The 26334-nt window shown below is 36.8% G+C and overlaps 1 protein-coding gene and 1 long non-coding RNA gene across 6 annotated transcripts in view; both read left to right on the forward strand.

The window, feature by feature from the left end:
• LOC310643071 overlaps positions 1-26334 on the forward strand; it is a 937169-nt gene that overhangs the window by 48303 nt on the left and 862532 nt on the right. The gene's annotated exons all lie outside the window — the stretch shown is intronic.
• The window catches only part of LEF1 (lymphoid enhancer binding factor 1), a gene marked incomplete at both ends in the record, with an annotated part of 109107 nt that overhangs the window by 38100 nt on the left and 44673 nt on the right, over positions 1-26334 (forward strand). For all 5 annotated transcript variants that reach the window (XM_083368084.1, XM_083368085.1, XM_083368086.1 and 2 more), the window contains one exon: positions 23342-23474. In XM_083368084.1, the coding sequence (XP_083224210.1) occupies positions 23342-23474 (133 nt within the window). The remainder of the gene's footprint in view (positions 1-23341; positions 23475-26334) is intronic.

Below are 26334 nucleotides of genomic sequence, written 5' to 3' on the forward strand. Positions count from 1 at the left end.
TCATCTTCATCCACACTGTCAGGCTCACACAGCTGGGTCTCCATGGTGATCAAGTGGGAGGGGCCTGCCTGAGGGCTATCATCAGCAAGATCTTCAACCCCCTCAGCAAGGTCTTCAACACCCCCCTCCTCCGACCCAACTGCCGAACCCACAGGCTGACCCTGAATCACAACAGGGTGTCAAACTTGCAACCTTGCGTGACATGTCGCAACGTATGGTGACTTTTTTCCATTGCCGGCAATGGAGTGGGCGCAGTTTTGGCATGACGCATCCAGCCCTTGGGCTGGCAGTTTGACACCCCTGGCTTAGACGAACTCATTAATATTGGAAGAAAACAAAACAGTCATAAATTGAAAGGTTAGAAAGCTCAGAGTATTTATTCATCTTAGAATGATTTTTATTTTTTTTTAAATTCCATTTATATCCCGCCCTTCTCCGAAGACTCAGGGCGGCTTACAAGCTTAGCAGTATTCCCTATTTATAGTCCTAACAAACTACTCACCATTGGGCGCCTTATTAACAACTTTGCATTAGGAAAAAAAAGCAACTGGGATAGTATTCAGATTTCCGCATGTGCTATATGTGTTCTTTTCTTATTTTGAATCTGTAAAAGAACTGCATATAAACAAAAATTATGCCTTCAAATTTGCCCAAAAGATTCATACTTTATTTTATAGAGATTGTGTCAGGTTCTGTTTATTTACAGATTCATTGAAAAATACATAGATATAGAGCTTGATGGGTACCTAAAACTTTGCAAGTAACTGTAACGTCCTTGCTTAACAACACAGATGGAACTGGCAACTCTGTTGCTAAGCAACATGGCCATTAAAACATCATGTGCCTGAAGAGACATGTGACCTCACTTCATCTGTGGTTGTGAAACAAGTCATTGTGGCTCATTAAGTAAGGTATCATGTGATCATGATTTTATTGCCAGTTTCTCCATTGATTCTGCTTGTTGAAAGCTGGTTGTGAAGTGTGCAAATAGTGATCATGTTACCATGAGATGTTGCAAGAATGATAAATGCCTGCCAGTTGCCAAACACCCGCCATTGTAATGTCAAATGCTAAACAGGGCAATTGTTAAGTGAGGATTACTTGTCCTGGCTATGGATATATATTTTAAAAAAGTAAATGAGAAGGGAAGAATAAGAAGACTCTGCAAATAAATGGCATAAATCTTGCTATACACATATATACAGATGTGAACTTTATATTTCATTACTTTCAAATATAAATTGACCGAATTCCAAAACAATTGAAGAACATATCTGGCCATAGGCACACCTATATGTTCATACATCAGTGTACATTCACTGTCTTTCAGCACCTGCATTTTACTGTTCCTACATGTCAGCCTTTTATGGAAAAGCTGTTGTTTGTACTTCTGTCTGGAAAAGCACAAGGTTATATTTTGGAACATAGTACCGTATCTAAACATGGAAAACATTGTTTGTTTCCTGCATTTGTGATTGAACAGCATTTTTTTACCATGTTCTGCTAGAAAAGAGAAAGGACTGTAAATTAGAGAGTAGTACAGTATTCTGTACGTTTCCTGCCTGGTGCTCATGTGCTATGTAAAAAATATATGACGGTTAAAAACATTCTAACAAGTTTAGAAAGAATAATAAATAATAATAATAAATAAACCTTTATTGTCAAAGTACAACATGTGTACATTGAGATTAGCTGAGCCTCCCCCCCCCCCGTGCTCTCTCCCCCCAACACACAGTGACAACAAACCCTCCATCCCACCACACTATGTTAACCAACTACACCACACACCGGCCTCCCAAGTCAATTCTGCATAAGATTATGTCCCATTTAAAAGCCTAACAGCCCACGGATAAAAGCTATTTTTCAGCCTGTTGGTACGGCTGGCTATATTTCTATATCTCCTACCGGATGGTAGGAGAGTAAAGAGATACCGTCCAGGGTGTGAGTCAACCCTGAGAATCTTCCTCACTCTTCCAAGGCAACGAGCCCTGGCGATGTCATCCAGTGGTGTCAGGGAACAGCCCACAATGTCTTGTGCTGTGCTCACTACCCTTTGTAATACTTTCCTATCCGCGGCTGTCAGACCAGCATACCAAACCACAATACCATACGAGAGGACACTCTCTATAGTAGACCGGTAAAAGAGGGTCATTAGCTGTTGTTCTACCCTGTTCTTCCGCAAGACCCTAAGAAAGTGAAGCCTCTGTTGGGCCTTTCTAGCCACCTGAGTTGTGTTAACTTTCCAGGTCAGATCTTCACAGAGGTAGACGCCCAGAAATTTAAAGGAGGAAACTCTCTCTACACAGTTCTCTCCGATGTGAAGTGGGGCTGAAGTTAGACTTCTCCGGAAGTCTAACACCATCTTTTTCGTCTTGCCGATGTTTAGGTGCAAGTTGTTGTTACTACACCATATGGATAGTTTTTGTACCTCCGCCCTATATGCTGTCTCATCCCCACCTGTAATAAGACCCACCACAGTTGTATCATCTGCGAACTTGATTATCGCAGTGGATGGGTCAGATGATACACAATCATAAGTGTATAAAGAGTACAGGTAGGGGCTAAGCACACAGAATCATAAAGAAATTAAAAATGCTACCCTATTCTCTAGATCGGTGGTCCCCAACCTTTACAGCTTGGCAGCCTGGTGCTGGGGGGGGCGGGGGGAAGAGGAACTGGCCCATGCAAGCAGTGGGCCAGTGTATGCATATGTGTGCGTGTGCGCCAGCCCACCATTTGTGCGAGTTGAGCAGCATATGTGTGAGCCGGCCCAATGCTCACATGAATCAAGCTGCACACGTGCCAGCATGCCACTCATGTGTCCCTCTTCCAAACAGGCCACAGTCCAGTAGTGGGCTGCAGCCTCGGGGTTGGGAAGCCCTGCTCTAGATTATTACACAAAGAAACATATTTGGGGACCAATTTTGACGGTTTTTATAAAGGATGTTTATAAATGCAGGACCACTAGAGTTTCAGGACAGATGAAAGAAAATACTGACTCCCAAAAGTATAATTAGCCTATAAAATTCATTTCTATGAGGTGGTTGCTTCAAAAGGAGATTGGATCAATAAGCTACTAGTAAAACATATTGCTTCCAGATTTGGAGTGGTATGCCTTTGGATTATCAATTGCTGGGGCTTAATTGGAGGAGAAGGATGTGGTAGCAGTTTTTAGCTAACATGAGCTGATTTAAACACGCCAAAATTAAGAGGAACGGATCTAGTTTAGGACTTGTATATGCAACAACAGTAAACATGAACAGTAGAGGCTAGAGTCGGAAGCAAAAAAAAAGGATATTTTGGGAAAAGGCAGTGTGGCACACCATTTCTGTATTGTCAAGAAGATTGTATTGATCTGTCCATACAGTCACCAGAAGGTAGACTCAGCTCAGTCTAATTGAGTCTTTATTGTTTACTTGGCTACAAAGATGAATGCAGCCTCTTTTTTGTTTTAATTTGTCTTCTCCAAAGCTGTTGCATCTACATGAATTGGAATATAGTCTTGACATTCCTCCATATTCCACATACGGTTTTTAAGATTTCAGAGATCATCTAAAGGAAATTAGATTGGCAAAGGTTTTTTCACCATCTTGGATAGTGAGCTAATCCATAGAATCGCCAAGAGTTCGACACAATATATAAGTTCTTAAGGAGGGACTTGTATTCCTCTCTTACAGCTGCAAGGTTCTGTCTTTAAAATTTGTGCAGATTAAGTTCCAATCAGTGTATGAATGGAAACGGTATTTGCAGATAAAATTCTGTGTTGTGGGACCAATTCTGCCTAGAGCTTGTATGTATGAAAAAGATTAATATACTCCTCTTCTAGTCAACCCATTTTACAATTCTCATCTTGCTGAGTTATTTTGTATAGTTTTGTCCAATGGTAGGATTATGTTTTGTTTTTTGCAGATTGAGTCATTCAAAGTTTTCAGTAAATCATGGTCTTTGCTGTACAAGTTTTGACTGCAAATAGAAAGAGGTGCAAATAACTGAATGCTCACAGCTGCAATTTTAAAGTCACTTCATTGAGAAATTAAGTGTATTGAGGATAAGAGTAAAGTGAGATGCATTCGTGACACCTTATATTATTGTTCAAGGCTGGAAGAGAATTTTGTCATGTAAGACCTCACCTGAAATGTAAAGTGGTCCTTTGAAGATGCATGCATTCTACCTTGTAAAATTGAACCTTTTATTTGTTTTAATTTAGAGGCAAGGAATTTGTCAGAAAAAATGTATTTAGTTGAAAGTAAATTGTGCAGTAGATCAGTCTAAATTACTTGAAGTGAAAAATTTTCAGAATATTTTTAAAAATTATTTCTTTAGAACATGCATTGTTAGTTTTCATCTTTATATAATACTTTCAGAGAGGAGGTATCAAGTAAGATAACAGCAATGAAACCATGTAACATTGTAGAGCCACAGATTCAGGCAGGACAAAGTAAGCTGTATTCTAAAAACTATAATGTCTATCATCTACCAAACAGAGAGGGAATTCCAGTCAGACTCCTCATTAAGAATTTCCTCTTTTAGCTGTCTATTGCATCTTTATGACCAGAAAAGCATGTGATTCAAATGCTCCATCAGTATCCATGTCTTATTACAAGCTTTATATGTCAACACTAGTAAACTGAATTGTTCTGAATTAGGTGATAGAAACATTGCCACACACATTAGCTTAATTGACTCTTTTTTATTGCTAATATAAACATTAATGTTCATTTATTTTTCTCCCTGGTAACCAAATGACTGTACCTCTAGTGCTTAAAAAAGATTGGAAATGAATGGCTATGGACAGAAAACCTTTTCTTGTATCTGATGCTACTAGTACTGAATGCATTCTGTCTAACAAACTTTTCTCAAGACTCAGCTTGTCTGTAGACATCATGAGTATGACATGTGGTATAATCTGGGATATTCTTAGTTTTTCTATATCTTTTATATTTGTGTCTTATTTATTTATTTATTTATTTATTTATTTAATTCGATTTATATACCGCCCTTTTCCCGAAGGACTCAGGGCGGTTTACAGGGCAAATTAAAAAAAGATACAATATACAGATTAAAATACAATTAAATTAATAGCCCCAACACTTTAAAATTGAATTTATAACCTTAAAAACTGCTCAGTCCAGGCCGGCCAGCTCAAATAGCCAGGTTTTTAGGTCCCGGTGAAATGAACGAAGGTTGGGGGCGATCCGGGGTTCCACCAGCAGCTGATTCCATAGGGCAGGCACGCCCACCGAGAATGCTCTCCCCCTGGGAATCACCCGCCGGCACTCCTTGACCGGCAGGACCCTGAGGAGGCCTTCCCTGTGGGAGCGCACAGGACGATGGGAAGTTGACGCTGGCAGCAGGTGCTCCCTAAGATAATCCAGACCCATGCCATTTAGGGCTTTATAGGTCATCACCAGCACCTTGCCTGATTAATCAGTCTTGCCTGATTAACTGTTGTACAACTCAAAAGCTTACTTGCTCATTCTGATTAGACCTAATGATGAATTTATTACTCCAATTGTTGATCTGGGATCTGCTTTTTACATTTTTAAATAGTTTTAACCAAAAATTATGACTGAAGTCTTCAGTAAGATATAGAGAATCAAAGAATGAACCAAGACAATGTATGGCATTATTCAAGTCAGATGCTTATTATAATACGTTGTTCTGTCTTTCCTGTTAACACATTTTTGTTAAAGCAGCTTTAACATACATGAAGTCTCTGTTTACCTAAAAATAGCATTATCAAATTGTCATAATCATTGTGACAGAGATAGCTGCCCATCCAACCTGGGCTGAGTTATAACATTTATTTGGAATTATTAATAAATATTGAAACATAGAGGAATTTAGATATGGTAACAGTTTTCATGCTTTCCAGGATTTTAAATAAGATAAACATTCAATCTCAATAAATCTTCTTGAAACAATTCTTCTTATACAATCTGACCAACTAATTCAGCTTTCTATGCTGAGAATTATGGGAATTGTAATCCACGATATATAGAGAATGCCATGTTGGGATATTTCTCTTTTCATTGTTAGTTTCTATGGTTGATATAAATTATGATTGCCAGCTTATTATTAAAGAAATAATGCCTTGACGTTAAGAAGTGTTTCTGATTTTTTTTTTTAAAAAACCACAAACTATCATCAGTGTCAGTTACTAAAACATCTTGCAAGCAAAAGCACTAAAGAAGTGTGAGCAGGAAGGGGTGTTTAAAGGGTGTTTCCCCCTTTCCTTTAGAAATATTTCCTTTGAATTCTCCTCTCCTCTCTCTCTTGCTGCAGAGGAAGATCATTTGGAGCAGACAAATGGCAGGAAGGAAAAACACATTTTCTCTATCTACTTCTCATCTGCTTTTGATTCCAAACTGCATCTGTAACTTTTTGTTGAGGCTGATTGACACATAATGTGCTATAGAATTTCTTCTTGCACTGCAGTTTGCTATCTGAAGTGGCTCTTCTTCAGTCTTCTGGTGGCCACCACACTTTAAATTATCTTATTTGAAAGACTTACTATTTGCTATGATATGTCAGCGAACATTTTTCAGTGCTGAAATCTGACCAAGAAATTCTTTTCTAAAAACTACACTATGGAATTAGTTTGTAAGAAATGGTGCTACTTTACCGGGCGACTTCAATTCCAGATGGTAGAATGACTTGTTCCAAAGTAATATTTCACCTAAAAAGAAGTCAGCTGTAGCTTGCCTTGGATAGGTACTGGATACTGCTTTGCTCTGAAAGAACTGAAGGGACTTTTTAGTAAAGGCTTCAACTGAAATTAAGCTTTCCTAGAGGATCATGCTGCTTTGGTATGGAGACATTTCTGAACATCTAATTATCATACAGTATATACTTTTACCCAAGGTCTGAGCCAAAGATTCTAACTCTCCAGCAACCAAACATGTTTCTGACCTATCTGGTTGACAATTTCATTGCTTTCAAATTCAAGCAAAACGTTCAGATCCAAAAAAGTGGTTTCCAGGTGGAAATAAGTTAGACAAAGGCTTTTCTTTAATCAAACCAGTTAATTTTACTATCTCAGCCAGCTCCATTAATTTCAACATCTATTGTTCCATTGTAGGTATTTGCGAATTCCTCCATCTGCACAAAAAGGCACCTTGCAGCTGATTTCATATAGAAGAACAAAGTTCAATATTTTTAAAAAATCTGTTTCTCCATCAAATCTAAAAGAAAAGCCTCTGGCTTCCATTTGTATAATTAATTTGAAAATTCTGTGAAAAAAAAAATATATCTGATTCTTATATCTCTTAACTTTCTGACATGCCTACCAGAGATGATAAAAAGTACCTTCATTTCCAGAAAGCATTAGATATACCCTAATACATCTTTGACTATTTATCAGGTGTTAATTATCAATCATACATCATCTTATAAAAATTCTGTTTCAAACTGTAATTCAGTGTAAATGTTAGTCCTTTACCCCACACATTATATTATATTCAGTTTACTTACTCATTTAATCATATAATCTTTAATATATTGGTCCTCCATATTTATTTTCAATAATAATGTAATAAATGTTGGTAATTAGTCCATAAATCTAATTTAAAAGTAATTTTTCTCATTAATAAAAGCAGAATAAAATCAGTGTAGGCAAACCATTGACAGACATCACCTTTTCTTGCCTATTCTTCTCTGATTTTTAACTTAGGTTCTCCATCAAAGAAAGTAAATGGATTAGCATCCATCAACCAACTTTGTGTGGTTATCATTTCTGTTCTAAAAAAAGTTTATTGCGATGATAACCATGATGGCATTTTAGTAGTCAATTTTTATATCTTTTCCAAATTTCATTGTAGCATGTTTAACAAAATGATTTTGAAAGTCTGTGGTAACCTTTATTATACCATAAATAGCCTTGCCACCTAAATCTTAAATCATGTCGTCCTAACTCCGGTAATTCCTCAGAGTCATCCATATTTTCATCCATACCAGACAAGAAGCAGCAAAGTATAATTTTAAATCAGATAGATAAATCAGTTAGTCCAATTCTTTCTCTAGTATCTTGCAGCAGTTTGTATTTAATTCTTGGGATTTAATTGTATTTAATTCTTGGGTTAAGACGCTGAGCTTGTCGATCAGAAGGTCGGCAGTTTGGCGGGTCGAATCCCGAGTGCCGCGTAACAGAGTGAGCGCCTGTTACTCGTCCCAGCTTCTGCCAACCTAGCAGTTCGAAAGCATGTTAAAATGCAAGTAGAAAAATAGGGACCACTACGGTGGGAAGGTAACAGCGTTCCGTGCGCCTTTGGCATCCAGTCATGCCGGCCACATGACCACGGAGACGTCCTCGGGCAAGCGCTGGCTCTTCGGCTTTGAAACGGAGATGAGCACCGGCCCCTAGAGTTGGAAACGACTAGCACGCATGTGCGGGGGAACCTTTACCTTTACCTTTTATCCTAAATGGTGTATCAGTAGTCAATATCAGTATTGTCTGGAATAAAAATTGCTTCCTGAATAACACATTTACCTTAATTACTGAAATTCCACTGAGCAATAACAGTTGAAGTTTCCCCCACCTCCACAAAGCCCTTTTTAAATGTCAGTCCATAACCTGACATAAATATTCTGAAACAACATTCAGTTCATAACCCCAAATATTTACTTTTTTCTCAATTTTAAAATTTGTCTTTTTGGTCAGGATCTCTTGATGATGTATAGTGATTTTTAATCAACTTTTTTTGTTTTTTGATTATTTATTTTAAATCCAGCTAACACATCAAAGTCCTTTAGTTTCTTACTGAATGTTCTATATCATTCTTGGGTTTTTGTAGAATCAAAATTAAATCATCAGCAAAAGCCCTCAGTTTATAAGCCTCTTTTTAAATTTTCAAGTCTGTTATTATTTTTCATCCTGCCTCATATCTCTATTCAAAACTCTAGAACTAAAATAAAAAGCAGGGGTGACAGAAGACATACTTATCTTGTTTTATTCTGGACTTCACAAGGTTTAGTTAAGTTGCCATTGACAATAATATGTACCTTTTGTGTTTATCGATTTAATCCCTTGAGGAAGACTTATCTTTCTGGGGGTACTCTATTTTTTCTTATTTTTTCTTTTAGTTTGACAGCCTTAGCTTATACAACACTACTTCATACTTTTTTTTACTTAACTTTTTGGGTTAGGGGCATTTAAGGAATGGATAACAGTCTGGGTCAACAGTATAAATCTTCCTGTTTTGCCTTTGGGCCTTTGCCACTACTGTCCCACTTTGTAAATTTGTCAGATTTAGCAGAACTATTAAGGCAGGCTTTCAATTTGTCTCTTATACCAGGGAGAATGATGCCTAGCAGACCCTTGTCCATGTTGGCACAAAACATGTGAAGCAGAATATGAAGCACAAACTCTACCTTCTGGTTTGGTTGTGGGCAAGAAGGCTCATAGAGTCCAATTTTTTTCTCTCAATTCCATCTTATTTGTTTTAGATCTCCTACCTCTGGGGCTCAGCTATAGACTTCAGTCTCTGTAATGATTTGTCAACCTCCATCCAAAGATCTGTTTCAGTCACTAAACTGTTGCATACAAATATCTCCCAAGAGCTTTAAAAGGGCTAAAACAGCGAAGCACAAGACTTAGAACACTGTGCAAGAAAAGAAGACTTAATATCGGTTTTTCTGATAAACTGTCTTTGTTATCTCCTCCCTCTATTGGATTACTCAGTTCTGTGCTAGCATTATTTTGAGGCTGTAATTCATAAAGTGATTTTCTTTTCCAACCAGTATCTGAGACACAAATTAAGGATAGAATACTTCTTCACATGCTCCAACCTTATACTCCACCTTTTCATTCTTCATCAAAGATTAGTAGCAGAAGCATTCGTCCCTGATTTCTAAAGCTTTAGAATTTTCCCAACTTATTTTACATCAATCCTCTATCATCTTCATTCCACAAGTATTATAATTGCCTCTGTTGGGCAGAAACTACTACTGTTCCTTTAAGTATTCATTTTGGGCCATTTTTCATGTCATCACCTTCTGGTAAAATCCATAAAGGGAAGGTCATATATGTAATCATTCTTGAATCTTTAGATCCCCATCCTAGTGCACATAACCATGCAGGTAGGGAGATAACATATAACTGCCAACCACCAGACATGTATGGCTTGGTACAAATAATTACTGCAGGAAATGGCAATGCATTTCCTCTTCTTCTAGAAAGACAAAGAAGTATGCAATCGTGTCTTATTGGTTCAGCAAATTCATTGTAGCTATACTAAGAAGACAAGAATTCAACTATTGTATCTTAGCCATCTTTCATGTTAATCAGGTGATAATATTTATTTCCATTGAATGATATTAAGCAATGAATGATATTAAGCAATGCACAGAGCCCTTCCTAACTCTTTACCCCTCACAAATATCTGGGCTTTTGAGGTCCCTATGCCTTATTGTTGCTTACATAGTCTAAACCACTAAAGATGGAGACTTTTTATTTAAATTATTTAATTGATAGCTGTCATTTAAAAGAGCCACACTTACAAATAATCAATCTGTTTTTTATTTTATAATTTGTCTTCCTATATGGGACACGGTGGCTCAGTGGGTTAGGACGCTGAGCTTATCAATCAGAAGGTCGGCAGTTTGGCGGGTCGAATCCTGAGTGCCGTGTAACAGAGTGAGCGCCTGTTACTCGTCCCAGCTTCTGCCAACCTAGCAGTTCGAAAGCACGTAAAAATGCAAGTAGAAAAATAGGGACCACTACGGTGGGAAGGTAACAGCGTTCTGTGCGCCTTTGGCATCTAGACATGCCAGCCACATGACCACGGAGACATCCTCGGACAAGCACTGGCTCTTTGGCTTTGAAACGGAGATGAGCACCGGCCCCTAGAGTCGGAAACGACTAGCACGTATGTGCGGGGGATCCTTTACCTTTACCTTTTTATGTGACCTTAGTTTTTATTAATTGTACCCATTCCTAAAAGGCTTTCTTTCTCTCTGCCCTCTCCCTCCCACTATTTATTTCTTGTTGTATTTGTGTTGGTAATCCTTGTGAAAGGTTTTTTTTTTTTACTGAAAAGCATTTTTTAAAAGTGAAAGGAGAATTAGACAGTGAATGTGACTGGGGAACCCATTTTAAAGTCTTGCCCAACTAATAACAACAAATCTTGATCTATTTGATTGAGTTTTCACAAAGTAATATGCAATGTACGTTACAAATAGAAGGAATTCTTTTCACGGCTCAAAATGTAAAATATTGTAAAATCTCATTCCAGTTTTTAATGAAAAGATGGAAGTGCTGGTGTACTAAAGACATAATTACTTATTGAGAAATAATTGGCTTTGCTATTATTAAATAGGTATCCTCACTTACAGAGCATTTGTTATAAAACAACTATGATATTGCAAAAGACGTGAAGCCTACAATTACAGGTAATTTCCTAAAAGGTGTAATACCCTCTTTTAGCTTAGTCAGTGAGGCTATTATAAGCCCATTCCCAAGCTAACAAGATGGAATATTTCTTTACCACTAACTTTCAGTGCTCATAATACATTGTGACATCCATATGATAAGATGCTTTAAAGCATGACACTGGAGCATTTATTTTTATAGCAGTGTGAAGTTTTGTGTTTTCTGGTTCAATTCTGCTGCACACCACGTTCTGTACAAAGTATCCTGCACCCTTGACCCTTACAGACACCAACTGAAAGGTTTCTTGTTGAGATGGAAGAGGGCTAATAAAAACTGTGGAACTTATTTTTTTAGGAGCTTTACATGAATTATAGGGTAGAAGAAGTAACCAACCTCTGTTGAGACTATTATAATAATCAGCTGAGGCTGCCTCATTGGAGATTACCAGTCCAACAGGGAGACATTTTGAATGGAGTGCTATATAGTGATATCATTCAGAGACAAAGAAGCAGAATAGCAGGTTGAAACTGAAGCATTCCATTTAAGAATAGACAAGTGTGAAATTCTAAGACTGAAATAATACAAGAAGTGAGAATGTATTCATTGAGCTGTCTAAGAAGTGATAAACCGATTTTGAACAGGATTTTAGTTGTGGGAGTATAAAGAAAAATCTGGAATCATCAGTTAAGAGTCTCCTTAGTAGCAAGTGTATGTCTCCCTCTGTGTGTGTATGCAAAGGAACATAGATCTTTTATATTTGAAATAAACCAGTAATATCACATACAAAAATGCCAACAACTCATGTTTACACATATTGAAACACTATATTGTTGAAAGTGTTCCTTTGGTTTCTTTGATCAGGATAATGCTAGCAATAGTTCTGTGGGATGATTCAAAGCTAAACTTTCAGATTATTAATATATAGTTATTGATTTTAAGTATGCAGCCTATTGTAACAAGATGATGTATAGTGAGCCAAATTCAAAATTTTGTACCATGACATAAAACTCTGTACAGCTTGGAGCCTTGGTATTTAATACATGATCCTATAATTTCTGTAGCAGTCTGGAAAATTCCAGTCTGGAAATTTAAGTTGGAGTAGGGATGTCATCTAGAACAGTGATCTCCAATCTTTCTGGCTCTGCAGATTAGCAACAGCAGCAGAATGGGGGTAAGGGATGGTTGAGCGTGCATGCCTGCTGCTTGCATAAATGGTTCCCAATGGGCCACGGATTGTTACCAGTCTGTGGACCAGGGATTGGGGACCCCTGATCTAGAAGATGCTTCACTTGGTTATCACTCAATATGCAAAATATAAGAGGGAACCTTATTGATACAGAAATTTCAAATATGGGATTCCATCTCTTTCAGTTTTGTCTGTAAGTGCAATCAACGTTCTATACGAGGAGGTGATGTCAAAAGAGGAATCAGCTTATCTAGCTACAAATGAACTAAGTCCAAACCCCTCTTGAATTCAATTGACCTTAATCTAGCACCAAGATAGTGCTTACTTTTAGTTGAGTAGATTTTTGTGCATAGGCATAATTAGCAATAAATTAGTTTAATTGGAACTTCACATGTTGTCCTGATCTTTTTCCCTGACACTTTCACTGAAGATCTACTTTTACATACTAAATGCTGTATCATTTAGTGTGTTTCTAATACATGAACTTGTTTTGTAATTATGGTTTCTGGAATTTAGCCTAACTCAAACCCTGGTTTATTTGGTTTATTTCACATTGGTTTGGGATTACTTTTCATGAAAATGGTCTGAAAGTATTACTGGAAATAAATATTCAAAATATATTCCCAATACACTTAGAGTCTCTATGATGCTATTATGATCTTGGGATGGGAGACAATTTACTTAAAAGAAATGGAATATGAAGAGATATTTGCATTCATTTTTAAAAAAATATATCAATTCTGAAATAGGATGTTTAGGCTATTGAAGTCTACCTATTTCTAGTATATATTTATACTACATAACACAGATTAGTGTTTCTCAAGGCTGTACTTTCTAGATATTTTAGCATGTTGCTGTGAAAAATATAGAGTTGAAGTCCCAACATCTTGGGAAGAAACCATGGAAGGAAAAGTTCCCATATATTTGGTTTTTCTTTAAAAGTGTTTGTGTACTTGCTTATGCTCTGAAAGAAATTATGTGGAAGCCTTTTTTTCTATCAAGATAAAACAGCCATGATTTTTTCAGCCTTTAGAAATAGAAAGTAAGAGAGAGAGAGAAAAAAGAAAGAGAAAGAAAGAAAGAAAGAAAGAAAAAAAGAAAGAAAGAAAGAAAGAAAGAAAGAAAGAAAGAAAGAAAGAAAGAAAGAAAGAAAGAAAGAAAGAAGCAGTTGCTTTAAGGAGACAAATCATGAAGTTTAATACTTTTCTTTCTCTTTTTCCAGAGTATAACATAAAATTTAAGCCTGAACAATGAATGGGCTTCATTGAGATTACAATCAATCAATAAGTAAATTAATCAAGGCATGTATAAATGATGGAACATATATCAATGATGGAATATACTATAAATGGTTTTTAAATGATTTATAATTGCATACAGTTATGGGTACAAATGAAACAATAGTTAATTTTGAACTTGGAACAAAGTACACATTTGAAATGTGCCATAGAACATTTCCAGTTAACTCAGTGGAACAAAATTTATCTTGTCTTTGTTCTGTACTAAACTCAATATGTTTTGACCAACAGCTTTAGTCTTGTTTTCCATCCTAGGACTACAAGAATAACTGGGGTTCTTGACCATGTTGGATGTCTGTCATCAGAACTGCATAAACCGTACGACTTTTTGGAAACATTAACATCTGTTTTTGGAATTATTGGGAACATCTTTGTTCTCACCCCTTAGAAAGATCTGTTGAGATAAGAATTTGTTATTAGGAAACCTTCAACAGAGGAGAATAAATAGAAGCCTTTTCGTTTCTTTAAATAAATCCTCTAAATAGCTTATAGGACAAAGAGAGCAGCTAATCTTTTCAACATTTCTTTCAGTTAGTATGTTCTAGTGAGTAGTCTGAAGACAAATAAATCTGGCCTAAAAGTAAAGCCAAGCAGACTTAAAATGCAGTCCCTCTATTCCTGTGAGGTAGTCTCAATTTTTTTAAAAAAGTCCCTGTGCAGGTTTTCTGTAAACAATGACATCCTACATACTTGATGAGCTCAATTTTTTTTGCCAGCCTATCAAGCATTACCCCAGGGAAAAACCCAAATTGTTTTTCCCCGATATTTTCCCTTGACTTACAGAAGTTATTAGATAAAAAAAAAATGAAGAGATGGTGGTTCTTCCTTACTCATATTTAATGTTACTATATTAATAAGACAAGCCATTCACAAAATGTAGAAATATCATAGCTCAAGAAAGCATCTCCAGCCAAATGGAATCTCTGCATTTTTTTAATGCACGCTGATGCTCAACACCAAGTACTGAGCTTAACAAATGACCCAAACAAATACTATACTACGGTAGTTGTCTTAATATTTTCAGATTATTTTGCAGCATTTACAACAATAGCGTGGGAAAAAATGCATGCCAACAACAGCCACATTTTGTATCATATTCTGAAACTTTGAAATGATCATTTCAAGATTGAAATGTTTTCAGGCTGGAAAAGTTTGCACTCATAACTGTTTAAAAAATGATACAGGAGACTTAATGCTTAATACTTCAGTTTGTGCTAGTTTAGAAGAGCCACACTGTTGCCGTATTTAGCTTAGAAACTCAATTTGCTTTACAAAGATGCAACAAAGATGATTAGGGGACTGGAGGCTAAAACATACAAGGAATGGTTGCTGGAATTGGGTATGTCTAGAGAAGGACAAGAGGTGACATGAGAGCAGTGTTCCAATATCTCAGGGGCTGCCACAAAGAAGATGAAGTCAAGCTATTCTCCAAAGCGCCTGAAGGCAGCACAAGAAGCAACGGATGGAAACTAACCAAAGAGAGAAGCAACCTAGAACTAAGGAGAAATTTCCTGACAGTTAGAACAGTTTATCAGTGGAACAACCTGCCTCCAGAGTTTGTGAATGCTCCAACACTGGAAGTTTTTAAAAAGAGACTGGACAGCCATTTGTCTAAAATGGTATAGGATTTCCTGCCTGAGCAGGGGTTTGGACTAGATGACATTATTATTATTATTATTATTATTATTATTATTATTATTATTATTATTATTATTATTATTATTATTATTATTATGTTATTTTGTGATTTAGAAGTAGCACATTAGGTGGTATTTTCATTTCTTGAATAACATTTTGATTTGACTATTTTATATTGTGGGCATTTGGACTGAGACAGGAAGAAATCAAATAAACAAGTTATGAACTCTGTGACAGGCATTTTAAAATACTTGTCAGCCTGTGAAAGACATAAACTACCACAAAAAAGTTAAACCCATGCTAAATCACTTGAAGGTATTAACTGAACACTGTAAAGTGAGCAACAAACTGAATGAGGATGAAGAAATAGGTTTCTAAATAGATGGACGTTGTGTGAACTGGTAGATTAAGAAATTAGTAAAATGTCTATTTCATTGGAAGAGGATGATATAGTTTAAAAGTTTTCCTAATTTCATATTTATCATTAGACATGTAGTTTTGGTGACCCATGATGATGCTCATCAGTGACGCATCCTACAAGTTATGACCAATACTGGACAAAAGCAGTGCAGCCCCAATAGATAGTACACTAGTAAGGATGACTTTGAAGATGACTTCAATATCAAGAAAAGTATACAAAAATGCATGGTGCATCTTTTACAATAAGGAATAGAAGTTCATCTGCATTAGATGGTCCTAAGGATATTGTACAATAGTTTGCGTTATTTATTTATTTTTGTTTATTAGTATGTTGATTGACCTTTTCCAGTCTGTTAGCCTCTGTGTCAATCTCCAAAATTGGTGGCAAAGTTTAGTTTTCTTCTTCTATTGCTTGCTCTATTTCTATAGCCTTTTGACTTGGTAATAACCGAAATGATCTAGCTTCACATAAAAGAACTTGCAACTGAAAAATACCTTCTAAGCTATCTTGTATCTTGACATCTGTATTATTCAGAATACTCTTTCAGTCTTAATTTGATTTTTGATTGGTTACTCTGTGATCATTGACATCATACCAATTTAAGGCTGAAGACTTCTGAATTCAGAGATCTTTTGGAATCTTCTTCCATTTCTGTTTCTGTCTTTGCTCTCTTTATAGATGAAAAACAACTGCATCTTGTGTCTTTTAATAGCTCCCTGAAATTCTTTGTTAAGATTATTTCTGAGATACTTGCTTTCTTGTGTTTCACTTCTTTTGGGGGGGGCAATTTCCACCAGGTGTTTTGACACCAGTTTGTGTTCCTCTGTTTCTTGGACTTTGGTGATTTCTTTCCATATTCCTCCCTAACAATTTCTTTAGTTTCACTCCATAGTTTTCTGGTTCCTTATCAATGAAGTTTCAGATTTCAAAGCTGTTTATGATATGTTTATTGAAAATGGTGACAATATGCTGAAGATCATGTAACTGAGACTAGTCAGCTTGCTTCTACCCCTTTAGCTTAGTTTGGAACTTGAATGTGAACTGTTCAGTTCCTGTGCAGTCAATTTATAGTGCAAATATATGTAGGTTTCTTGGTAGCTTCTCCCATGCAGTATGAAATGATATATTTGCTATTGTCACCAAGTGGCATGACCATCACTAAATGCCCATGCATCTCCCATCCATCTCCCATATCCATCTCCCATCCATCTCCCATCTTCCGGTTGAGCTCCGGATGGCTCCCGACTTTCGCTCGTTTTGCCGCGACCTGAAGACTTGGCTATTTGAACTTGGCGGCCTGGACTGAGGGACTGGGATTTTAGATCTTAATTTTAAAAATTTTAAATTTTAGAATGTGTTTATTGTTTAGGGCTATTTGATTTAATTTCATTTTAATTTTTATACATTATGTGTTGTTTATAGTGTTTTAATTGCCCTGTACACCGCCCCGAGTCCCTTCGGAGAGGGGTGGTATATAAATACAAATAAATAAATAAATAAATAAATAAATAAATAAATAAATATCTACGTACATCACTGCAGCCAAATAAAGGTGGCCCCTCGGTTTAATCAGGCACTTAGAATAACCTTCATGCCTTGGATGACCTTCATGGGATTATATGCACTTTGGCATACACTCCCAGCAATGCCTCCCTATGCCATGATGAGGCTACAGGACTTGAGATAGGAGCCATAGTTGTTAAATATGCAATCTGATCAACCAATAGCTGCCTTTCTAAATCTAAATCTGAGTCCCTAGAAATGATTTCAACTATATCTCATCAGTTTCGTTTGGAATTCTAGGAGTTGCTGTCCAAAATAATTTTAGAGGCACTGGGGTTTTAGAAAGTTGCCCTACTGGTAACAATTGTCATGCATATGTAATTATGCATTGAATTATTTCAGATATGATGATATAGTAACCTTTTGGTATACTATAAAATATTGTATAAAATGCTATATATAATTTTACTTTATAATTAATTATGTGTTTCTGTCCTTTGATGACGTAAGGTTTCTTAAGGGCCCATGTGCTTCATATATATTAATTAAAGGTATTGTTGCAAGATGTGAGCTGTTACAAATAATGCTATTTTTTCTAATTGACGACTGATGATTTTGGAATGCTGACAGGGTTCAAGTTGATGCTCCAGATATTTTAGAATAGTACCCAAGACACCTATTATTATTGGTACTACCTTGCTTTCTTTTGCCCTACTTGTTCTGTTTCTACTTCTAGGTCTTTCTATTATGTGATTTTGTCCAGTTCTTTCTCTTCTCTTCTATTGTCCTCAGGTATTGCAATATCCACTATGTGTCCAGACATTTTTGTCTTTCTTGTTAAGTCTTGAGTGTTGTGTGGCAGAAGCTTGTCTGACTTCTAAGTTCCAGACTGCTTTAGCTTTTTTATTTGCTATTACTTTGTCTATTTTGTGATTCCACCAGTTCTTGCTTAAACGCAAATGTTTTGTTTCAGCTCTTCCAATGCACCATTGTTGCTACTTTGTAATTCCACTGTTTGTAATCAGTCTATGCCAGGGGTGTCAAACTCAATTTCATTGAGGGCCGCATCAGCATTGTGGTTGCCCTCAGGGGGCCGGGTGGGTGTGGCCTGGGTGGGCGTGGCCTACTGGGTGGGCATGGCTAAAGTGTGTATGGCCTACTGGGTGGGCATGGCCAGCTCTACATCGTTCGCATCAAGGGTGCCTGTGGGGGCCTGGGCAGGAGTGGGACAGATCTGAGGGTCTCTGGCAGAAGGAGGGTCTCTGGGCCAGGGCCAAGGCAGTGGGGGCCATTCCCTCACTGTTTCCAGGATGGCTTCACGGGCCGCATGAAACCACTTCACGGGCCAGATCTGGCCCCCGGGCCTTGTGTTTGACATGTCTGGTCTATGCAATCTTTTTACAGCAGCTAATTAGATGGTCCCCTTTTTTCAGCTTCTTTGCACAATTTCATTTTGAATCATTTGATGATTTTTTTCAGTTCTAGCCTTGATTGCATTAGTTTGAATAGCTTGCTCTTGGGTAGCAAAATCAAGCTTTCAGTTTCTTTTTAAAATGTTTCAGTTGTAAGCCATTGCCAGTTTTTATCTTTATGCACTTTCCCTTTCATCTTTTGTAGAAACTGACCATGTAATATTTTTCATTCTCAGCATTTTGTTCTTGTTTTTATCACATTACTTCATATTTATGTTTCATTTACTGTACATTCAATAGGTTCTAATTTTTAATTTGCATCACTGCTGGCGGTCTTTTATATAAAAAAATAATAAAAAATAATAAACCTTTTATTGTCAAAGTACAACATGTGTACATTGAGATTAGCTGAGCCTCCCCCCGTGCTCTCTCCCCCCAACAAACCCTCCATCCCACCACACTATTTAAACCAACTACACCACACACCAGCCTCCCAAGTCAATTCTGCATAAGATTATGTCCCATTTAAAAGCCTAACAGCCCACGGATAAAAGCTATTTTTCAGCCTGTTGGTATGGCTGGCTATATTCCTATATGTCCTACCGGATGGTAGGAGAGTAAAGAGATTCCGTCCAGGGTGTGAGTCATCCCTGAGAATCTTCCTCACTCTTCCAAGGCAGCGAGCCCTGGCGATGTCATCCAGTGGTGTCAGGGGACAGCCCACAATGTCTTGTGCTGTGCTCACTACCCTCTGTAGTACTTTCCTATCCGCAGCTGTCAGACCAGCATACCAAACCACAATACCATACGAGAGGACGCCCTTTATGGTAGACCGGTAATCAGCCAATGAATGCTTTTCTACTTTGACTATTTCTTTGACTTGAAATGAATCTTTTCCCCCATTTCTAAAGTGCAGGTGCAATCTATCAATATCACTATGGGAATGTAATACACAGTGAATAGTAGTCATAAGCTTTCTTGTTTTGAGGTTCAAACTGTTAAGTTTAGCTTGTGTCCAGCTAATAATTCTAGCAGTGTATTATATCACAGCTTTGATTCAGGTATTGATGCTTGGAAGCTGTTTCCACGAAACAGTTTTATTTTTAGCATTTTTTTTCACACCTTGGATGTTTTGTTTCCTAATCTCATTTTAAATGTCTCCATGCTTGATGCTATCTAACTGTAAAATGCCCAGATACCTATGGCTTTATCCTGATGGCTCCAGAAGGTTTTACCATTTGACATTTCTATTCCGTTTGTGATTTTATCCCAATTTGTTGCTACTATAGCACATTCATCTAAGCCAAATTCAATTGCTATACAGTATCTGTGCTAAGGATTCTTATGGTTTTTGTCAATGATTGGATTTCAATTTCTGATTTTTTTATCATCATCATTATTATTTAAATGTCTAAACCATCTGACTCTCAGAGACTCTTGAGTGTTTTACCAATTATTTCAAACATTATAAATACGATATTGAAAATGACAAGAAACAAAAAGAATAAAGGTTGCAGCATAAGAAACAAAACAAAAAGAAAAGAAAAGCAAGTTAACAGGAGGCTTCAGTCACTCTGACCAAAGGTCTGGGCAGAGCCATAAACACACTTTCCTGGCTAAAATGTGGAGCTTTAGGTCAAATCTCTAGTTTCAGTTTGTCCCAACACTGCATGGATGGCTCACTTTTTGTTTAAAAGAGGAGTGGACCTACCTAAAGTGGATCAGATATCAAGACTTCTCTGAACATGAAACAGCCCCAATGCCCAAACCATTGCAGTTCACAATGGAATTTTTAAAGGAGCATGAAAGATGAGCAACTTAGGCTGTTGTGTGAAATTGTTCTTAATCTGTTTTGTTGACTATATTATGGGGGGAAACTGTAGAAGTGCTCTTCTCATTAGATATTTTAGCATTTCAGGAACTACAGTAATGGAACATTTTATTTATAATAAGGAAGAATATAAAAGAGTTCCTTGTGGCAAAGAAAGAAGCACAATGGCATTATAATGATACTTGTTTACATGGGAAATTTGTGTTGGAAGCAGTTGCATTTAAGCACAAATGTTATAATTGGCTTTTCAAATGTTCAGGGGTGTGTGTGATATGTTGCTGTAAATGCTATTTTGTATAACCTCAGATATATTTGTTTTTTTAAAAAAAATCTTCCCAGTCAGTTGATAATTATAGGTATAGATAATCTGGAAATAGTTATTCAATTTTTATCAATATGTGTTTTCTCTAAAAACGGGAAGATACATTGCTGCTTCACATATCTCTTGCATGCTAACTCGTATATCTTAATGGAAATTCATTCTGCTTTATTATTTCGTGACAAATAATGGACCTAATGCTTAATGGCTTTCAACCACTTATGAGTGGCATCGCCTTTTCTCTCTCCTGCTTGTGCATGCACGCGTGTGCACGCTCTCTCTCTCTCTCTCTTGCAAAATATAAGACAAGGCCAAAGCTTAAATTAAAATCCTCAGGTTCTTATCTCCTTCCCACAGGAAAGCAAATCTGTGTTGAAAACCGTAAAATTAAGAGGAGAGGAAGGATAGCATAATTTAGCAAAAATCCATGCAGAAGATTCTGAGCTATATGACTGGAGGGATAGGTCAGACATTAAAATGATACTACTTGCTAATGCAAGTTCCTTAAGGTAGTGCTTGGGAAACAAGGGAAAGTATGCAAAGAAAAAGTAGCAGATTAAAAAAAATGTGGCATTTTTATAGTGACAATAAAACATAGACTCTGGTACTGTGTTTGAAATATGGTCTATCATACAAATAATATATGATTTAAATAATGTCAATGGAAAAAATCTATTTTTAGTTTCCGCTATCTTATGAGTGGAGGTTTAATGAGCAATATCTGCATTTTGGAATGAATCTCTCTTCACTTCCCAGAAGCATATCCAACATGAATGTATATTTGTGATTATTTCAAAGAATGCTGAAAGGGTTTTGCAGTGTTTTCAAATTATGCTGAGATTTTTCTTGAGCGCAGAAAAGGGGGAATGAACCAAAGAACATGTTTTAATAATGCAAATGAGTCTCAGACATATTTTTCATGTTTTGCATAGATGTATGTATGAAAAAAATGGGGATTACTCTGGTAACTAATACTTTTCAGCTTGAGGGGATTGTTGCACCCATCAACAGAATAGCTTGATTTCTTTCCTTGCTTCAGAGAAGACTTCCTTTACCTTGAGTATTGAATTCCATTTTGTAGCAAGACCATTGCTTCTCTTTTAGGAAGACAGAAAACACTATGCAGCTGATAACACCCCAATCGCCAAAAGCTAAGTAGGGTCAGATCAGGTTTGCATTTGGATGTAAGACCTAGGGCTGCAGACTAGAAGTTGGAAAGAATGGTAGAAGAATGCAAAAGCAAATTACATCATTAAAACTGCTAAGAAAACCTCTTGTTGTGATAGTGACTAAGAATCAAGCTCCATTTGATGAAGTCTCTGTCTAGTTATGATCCCCAGATCTTTAGCACATCTCTTAAATATGAGGCCAAACAAGTTGCTTGATTTTAGCATCACACTTCTGTGATTCAGCATTGGTAGTATAAGACTGCACTACTATACTTACATGCTAACAAATGATATGTGTTTGGACATATTTAGGCTGAATAGGAATGTCTAAAACAGAAGCCTTCAAGATCTTAATATTTTTAAACCTTTGGTTTAAAATAATAATTAAAAAATAGCTTGGTGTGCTGTAAAGGAAAGTCTTTGGTATTGTCTTTATTTTCAAGAATGTCTTTGATCCCTTTAGCAATCTTGTAGAGGATGAGAGGAGTGGATGGGTTGTCTCTTATTATTTTGTTTAGAAATGTTCCCAGGTGCCCAGAAGAACACACAAAAGTAGAACTCATCACAGTAGGACTAGATGAAGTTACAAAATATCCTCAGACTTCTGGTAAATGAGCATTTTGTGGCCCGGAAGCCATGATAAAACTACTTTTTATGTGTAGTTTCTAACCTTTTGTAATTATTACTCCATGTTAGCTCTACAATGCATTATGGCTAGCCAAGTTTTGATATTCTCCTACCTGATTTTCGCCGTCTCAAATGAGCAAAACAGTGATGTGTCTGCCAATCCCTGGCTACTTATCATGCAGATGGTGGGGAGGACTGTAAAATTTGATCAATGGCTATTGTTTTGAATTAGATAGGTATAATTATCAACCTGTGGTTGAGTTCACGCATTGTCTTGAACCTAGCTTTGTTTGATTTTAGGTTAACATATTTTATACACCCAGTCATTGTCTTATTAATGGCTTGGTAGTCTGGATAAATCCTGTTTTTGTGGCTTATTTAACAAGCCATTATTTGAATCTCCACCTACTGTGAGAGTTAGCATGTATAAGTATTGATGGTTGTGAAACAGAGTTAAATTGTCCCCAATGAGGCAATTAAATATGCACTATTTTCATTGGGCCTATTAGTTTAAGAAAAAGCAAGCAAAAGAAAGAAATGCTACTCAAGCCTTTTGTTTTTGTTCACAGTCCAACAAAGTCCCTGTGGTACAACCTTCCCATGCAGTACACCCTCTCACTCCACTCATCACCTACAGCGATGAACACTTTTCTCCAGGGACACATCCTTCACACCTCCCCTCAGATGTCAACACAAAACAAGGTGAGCTAATCCTTCCATTTTTTCAACCATTGAAAGGAAAAACTCTCTCTTGTGTTTTCTTTTGAAAACCTCAGATGCTGAAAAGGATATTTTAATACTATCTTATAGCACTGCTGGATTCAACTATCTAGGTTTCTCCTTTTTCCTGATTACCACAGTCCTGTTGCATTTGAAGTGGAGTCCAGAAATTCTAAAATACCTAAAAATTTGGGTCCCGTTAAGGGAAAAGACAATGCCACTGTCGCTTTCTGTTACTTTCCATATGACATATTAAAGATTAAAATAAGCTTTCTTTAAAGAAATCTAACTTGCTTCTCTCTCATGTAATGTTATATTTGCAGTACAAGTATACTCAGTGGTGGGATTCAAATATGTGAACAACCGGTTCTCTGTGTGGGTGCTGTTTCCAGAAGTCCATTCTGAGTCTGGGCAACAAAAAATTAGCTACCGGTTCTGCTGAAGTGGTGCGAACTGTCTGAATTCCACCACTGGTATACCTCGTTGAGCTACTATAATTGGGAATGGTAACTTGGTCATTGGGAGTGACACGGTAGCTTGGCAGTTAAGGCACTAGGCTAATTGGCTGGAAAGCTGGCAGCCCAGGTTCAACACCTGAGCACCACATGATTGGGTGAGCTCCCGTCCTCACCTCAGCTTCTGCCAACCTAGCAGTTCAAAAGCATGCAAATGCGAGTAGATAAATAGGTACCACTTTGGTAAGAAGGTAACTGTGCTCTGTGACATCATGCTGGCTACATTGCTGCAGAAATGTCTTTGGACAGCACTGGTTCAATGGCCTTGAAACAGAGATGAGCAGTGTCCCCTATAGTCGGCAATAACTAGCAGAGTAAAATCCTTTATTCCTTTACCTTTTTTTAAAAAAAACTTGGTCATTAAGCAAAGTGGTTGCAAAGTGAAACTGTGACTGTGCTTATAATCATACCTCAGCTTTCTTTTGCTGTACAGTCACAAAGATCATAAATGCAAGGATTGGTCACAAAGTTACTTTTTTATCATTGTTGTAACTGCAAATGGTCCCTAAATGAGGCAGTTGCTAAGTAAGGACTACCTGAACTTGATTAGACTAATTTTCATTTGCTCTCAGGCACTTTTGTAAAATCAGTTTGACCATACGCTTTAAAAAAATACTTAATTTCTATTTTCTAATATAGTTATATCAGTAAGTAGCCATTTGAATCATATCCAATTATATTTATATCAGCTTCACATCTCTGTGGGTAGTATAGCATGCCAATTGCCTATTGATAGCCAAAAACTTAATGGGTGTTTTTAGTCATTCTTGTGAAACACTATTATGAAACACCATTGGCTAAAATGAGAGACCATGCAGTGATCAATAACGATTTGTTTACCTTGCTTCTCTTGCTTTGCAAACCTCAGCACAGGTGTAAAAGTTTCTCTGTTTAAAGTCACCTAATCATTGTGCTGTATCTCTGTAGACTTTATAACTTTTATAAAATAAAGTAGGACCCTCCAATGTGGTATTTACCATAATCTAAAAACAATGCCTCATTTTTTTCCATATATCTTAATCAGGCCATCACTGTTTTTTAATGGTTGTCCTGTGTTAACTCTTTCATGTCACTTCCTTCTAATTCAGTCTATCCATGAATAAACCATAAACGGTAGGGTTTGCCTGAGCAGGGGTTAGACTAGAAGACCTCCAAGGTCCCTCCCAACTCTATTTTTATTATTATTATTATTATTATTATTATTATTATTATTATTAATAATAATAATAATAATAATAATAATAATATATTTGAAGAGACATACCTTGATCAAGAGAAGTTGATGCCCTAATAATTTAGATTTTCAAATAACAAGCCTGTATTTTTCCTATAACATTACTAAGCCCTAATAAGCAGGCATATACATAGAATGAAGGCTATTGCTAAGCACATTGATTTGTGCTTTAAATTGTAAGCCGCCCTGAGTCTTCGGAGAAGGGCGGGATATAAATGGGATAAAAAAAACCTACCTCTCTGGAAACTGAAAGAGAAAGATGATACTATTTAAAGTAAATATTCTCAGTTATATGAAACGTGATGGTTTTATAACTGTAAGTGTGTATAAACTAGTGTACAGTTTTATCATCATTCTAGCCATTGTCTATCTACTGCAGGATAAAAGCCTCGTCCACATGTTTCCAACCAATACGTCCTGAGCTTTCTTCCGCCAGTAGGGCCCACAATACTTGCTGATGTTGTCAATCCATCTTGTTTTCAATCTCTTTCATGGATGCTTTTTATCAAGTGGGATCCATTTTGCTTTGGTCCACCTGCCATGAGTTTGTCTTGCTATGTGACCAGCCCATTTCCATTTCAATTCTTTTACTCTCTTTATGATATTGTATACTTTCGTTTGTTCTCTAATCCATTTGCAGGTCTTTCTATCTTATCTTGTAATGCCGAGCATGTATCTTTCCATGGCTTTTTGTGCCAATTGTAGCTTTTGTGTCGATTGTGAGTTTAGTGTCCATGTTTCACCGGCATATATTAGAACAGGTAGCATACACTGATCAAAAACTTTTCTCGTCAGTTAGATAGATAAATAGATAGATATTTGGATATATATGTATGTATCTTGTGAGAGGAGAACTATATCATCTGCAAATCTTAAGTGATTTAAATAGGTGCCATTCATTTTTATTCCATCTTTTGCCCAGTCTAGTTTGCAAAATACTTCTTCAAGGCAGGCTGAGAAAAGGATAGGTGATATTGTCTTGTCTTGTCTTGTCATACACCTATGTTCATTTCTGCTTTAAGATCATGAAGACAAATTGTCACCACTGTTTTCTCATAAATTGATTGTAGTAAGTTATATAACAGAATAGTTA

The sequence above is a fragment of the Vipera ursinii genome (genome assembly GCF_947247035.1).
Source record: "Vipera ursinii genome assembly, chromosome: 7".
NCBI classification, from domain to species: Eukaryota; Metazoa; Chordata; class Lepidosauria; order Squamata; family Viperidae; genus Vipera; species Vipera ursinii.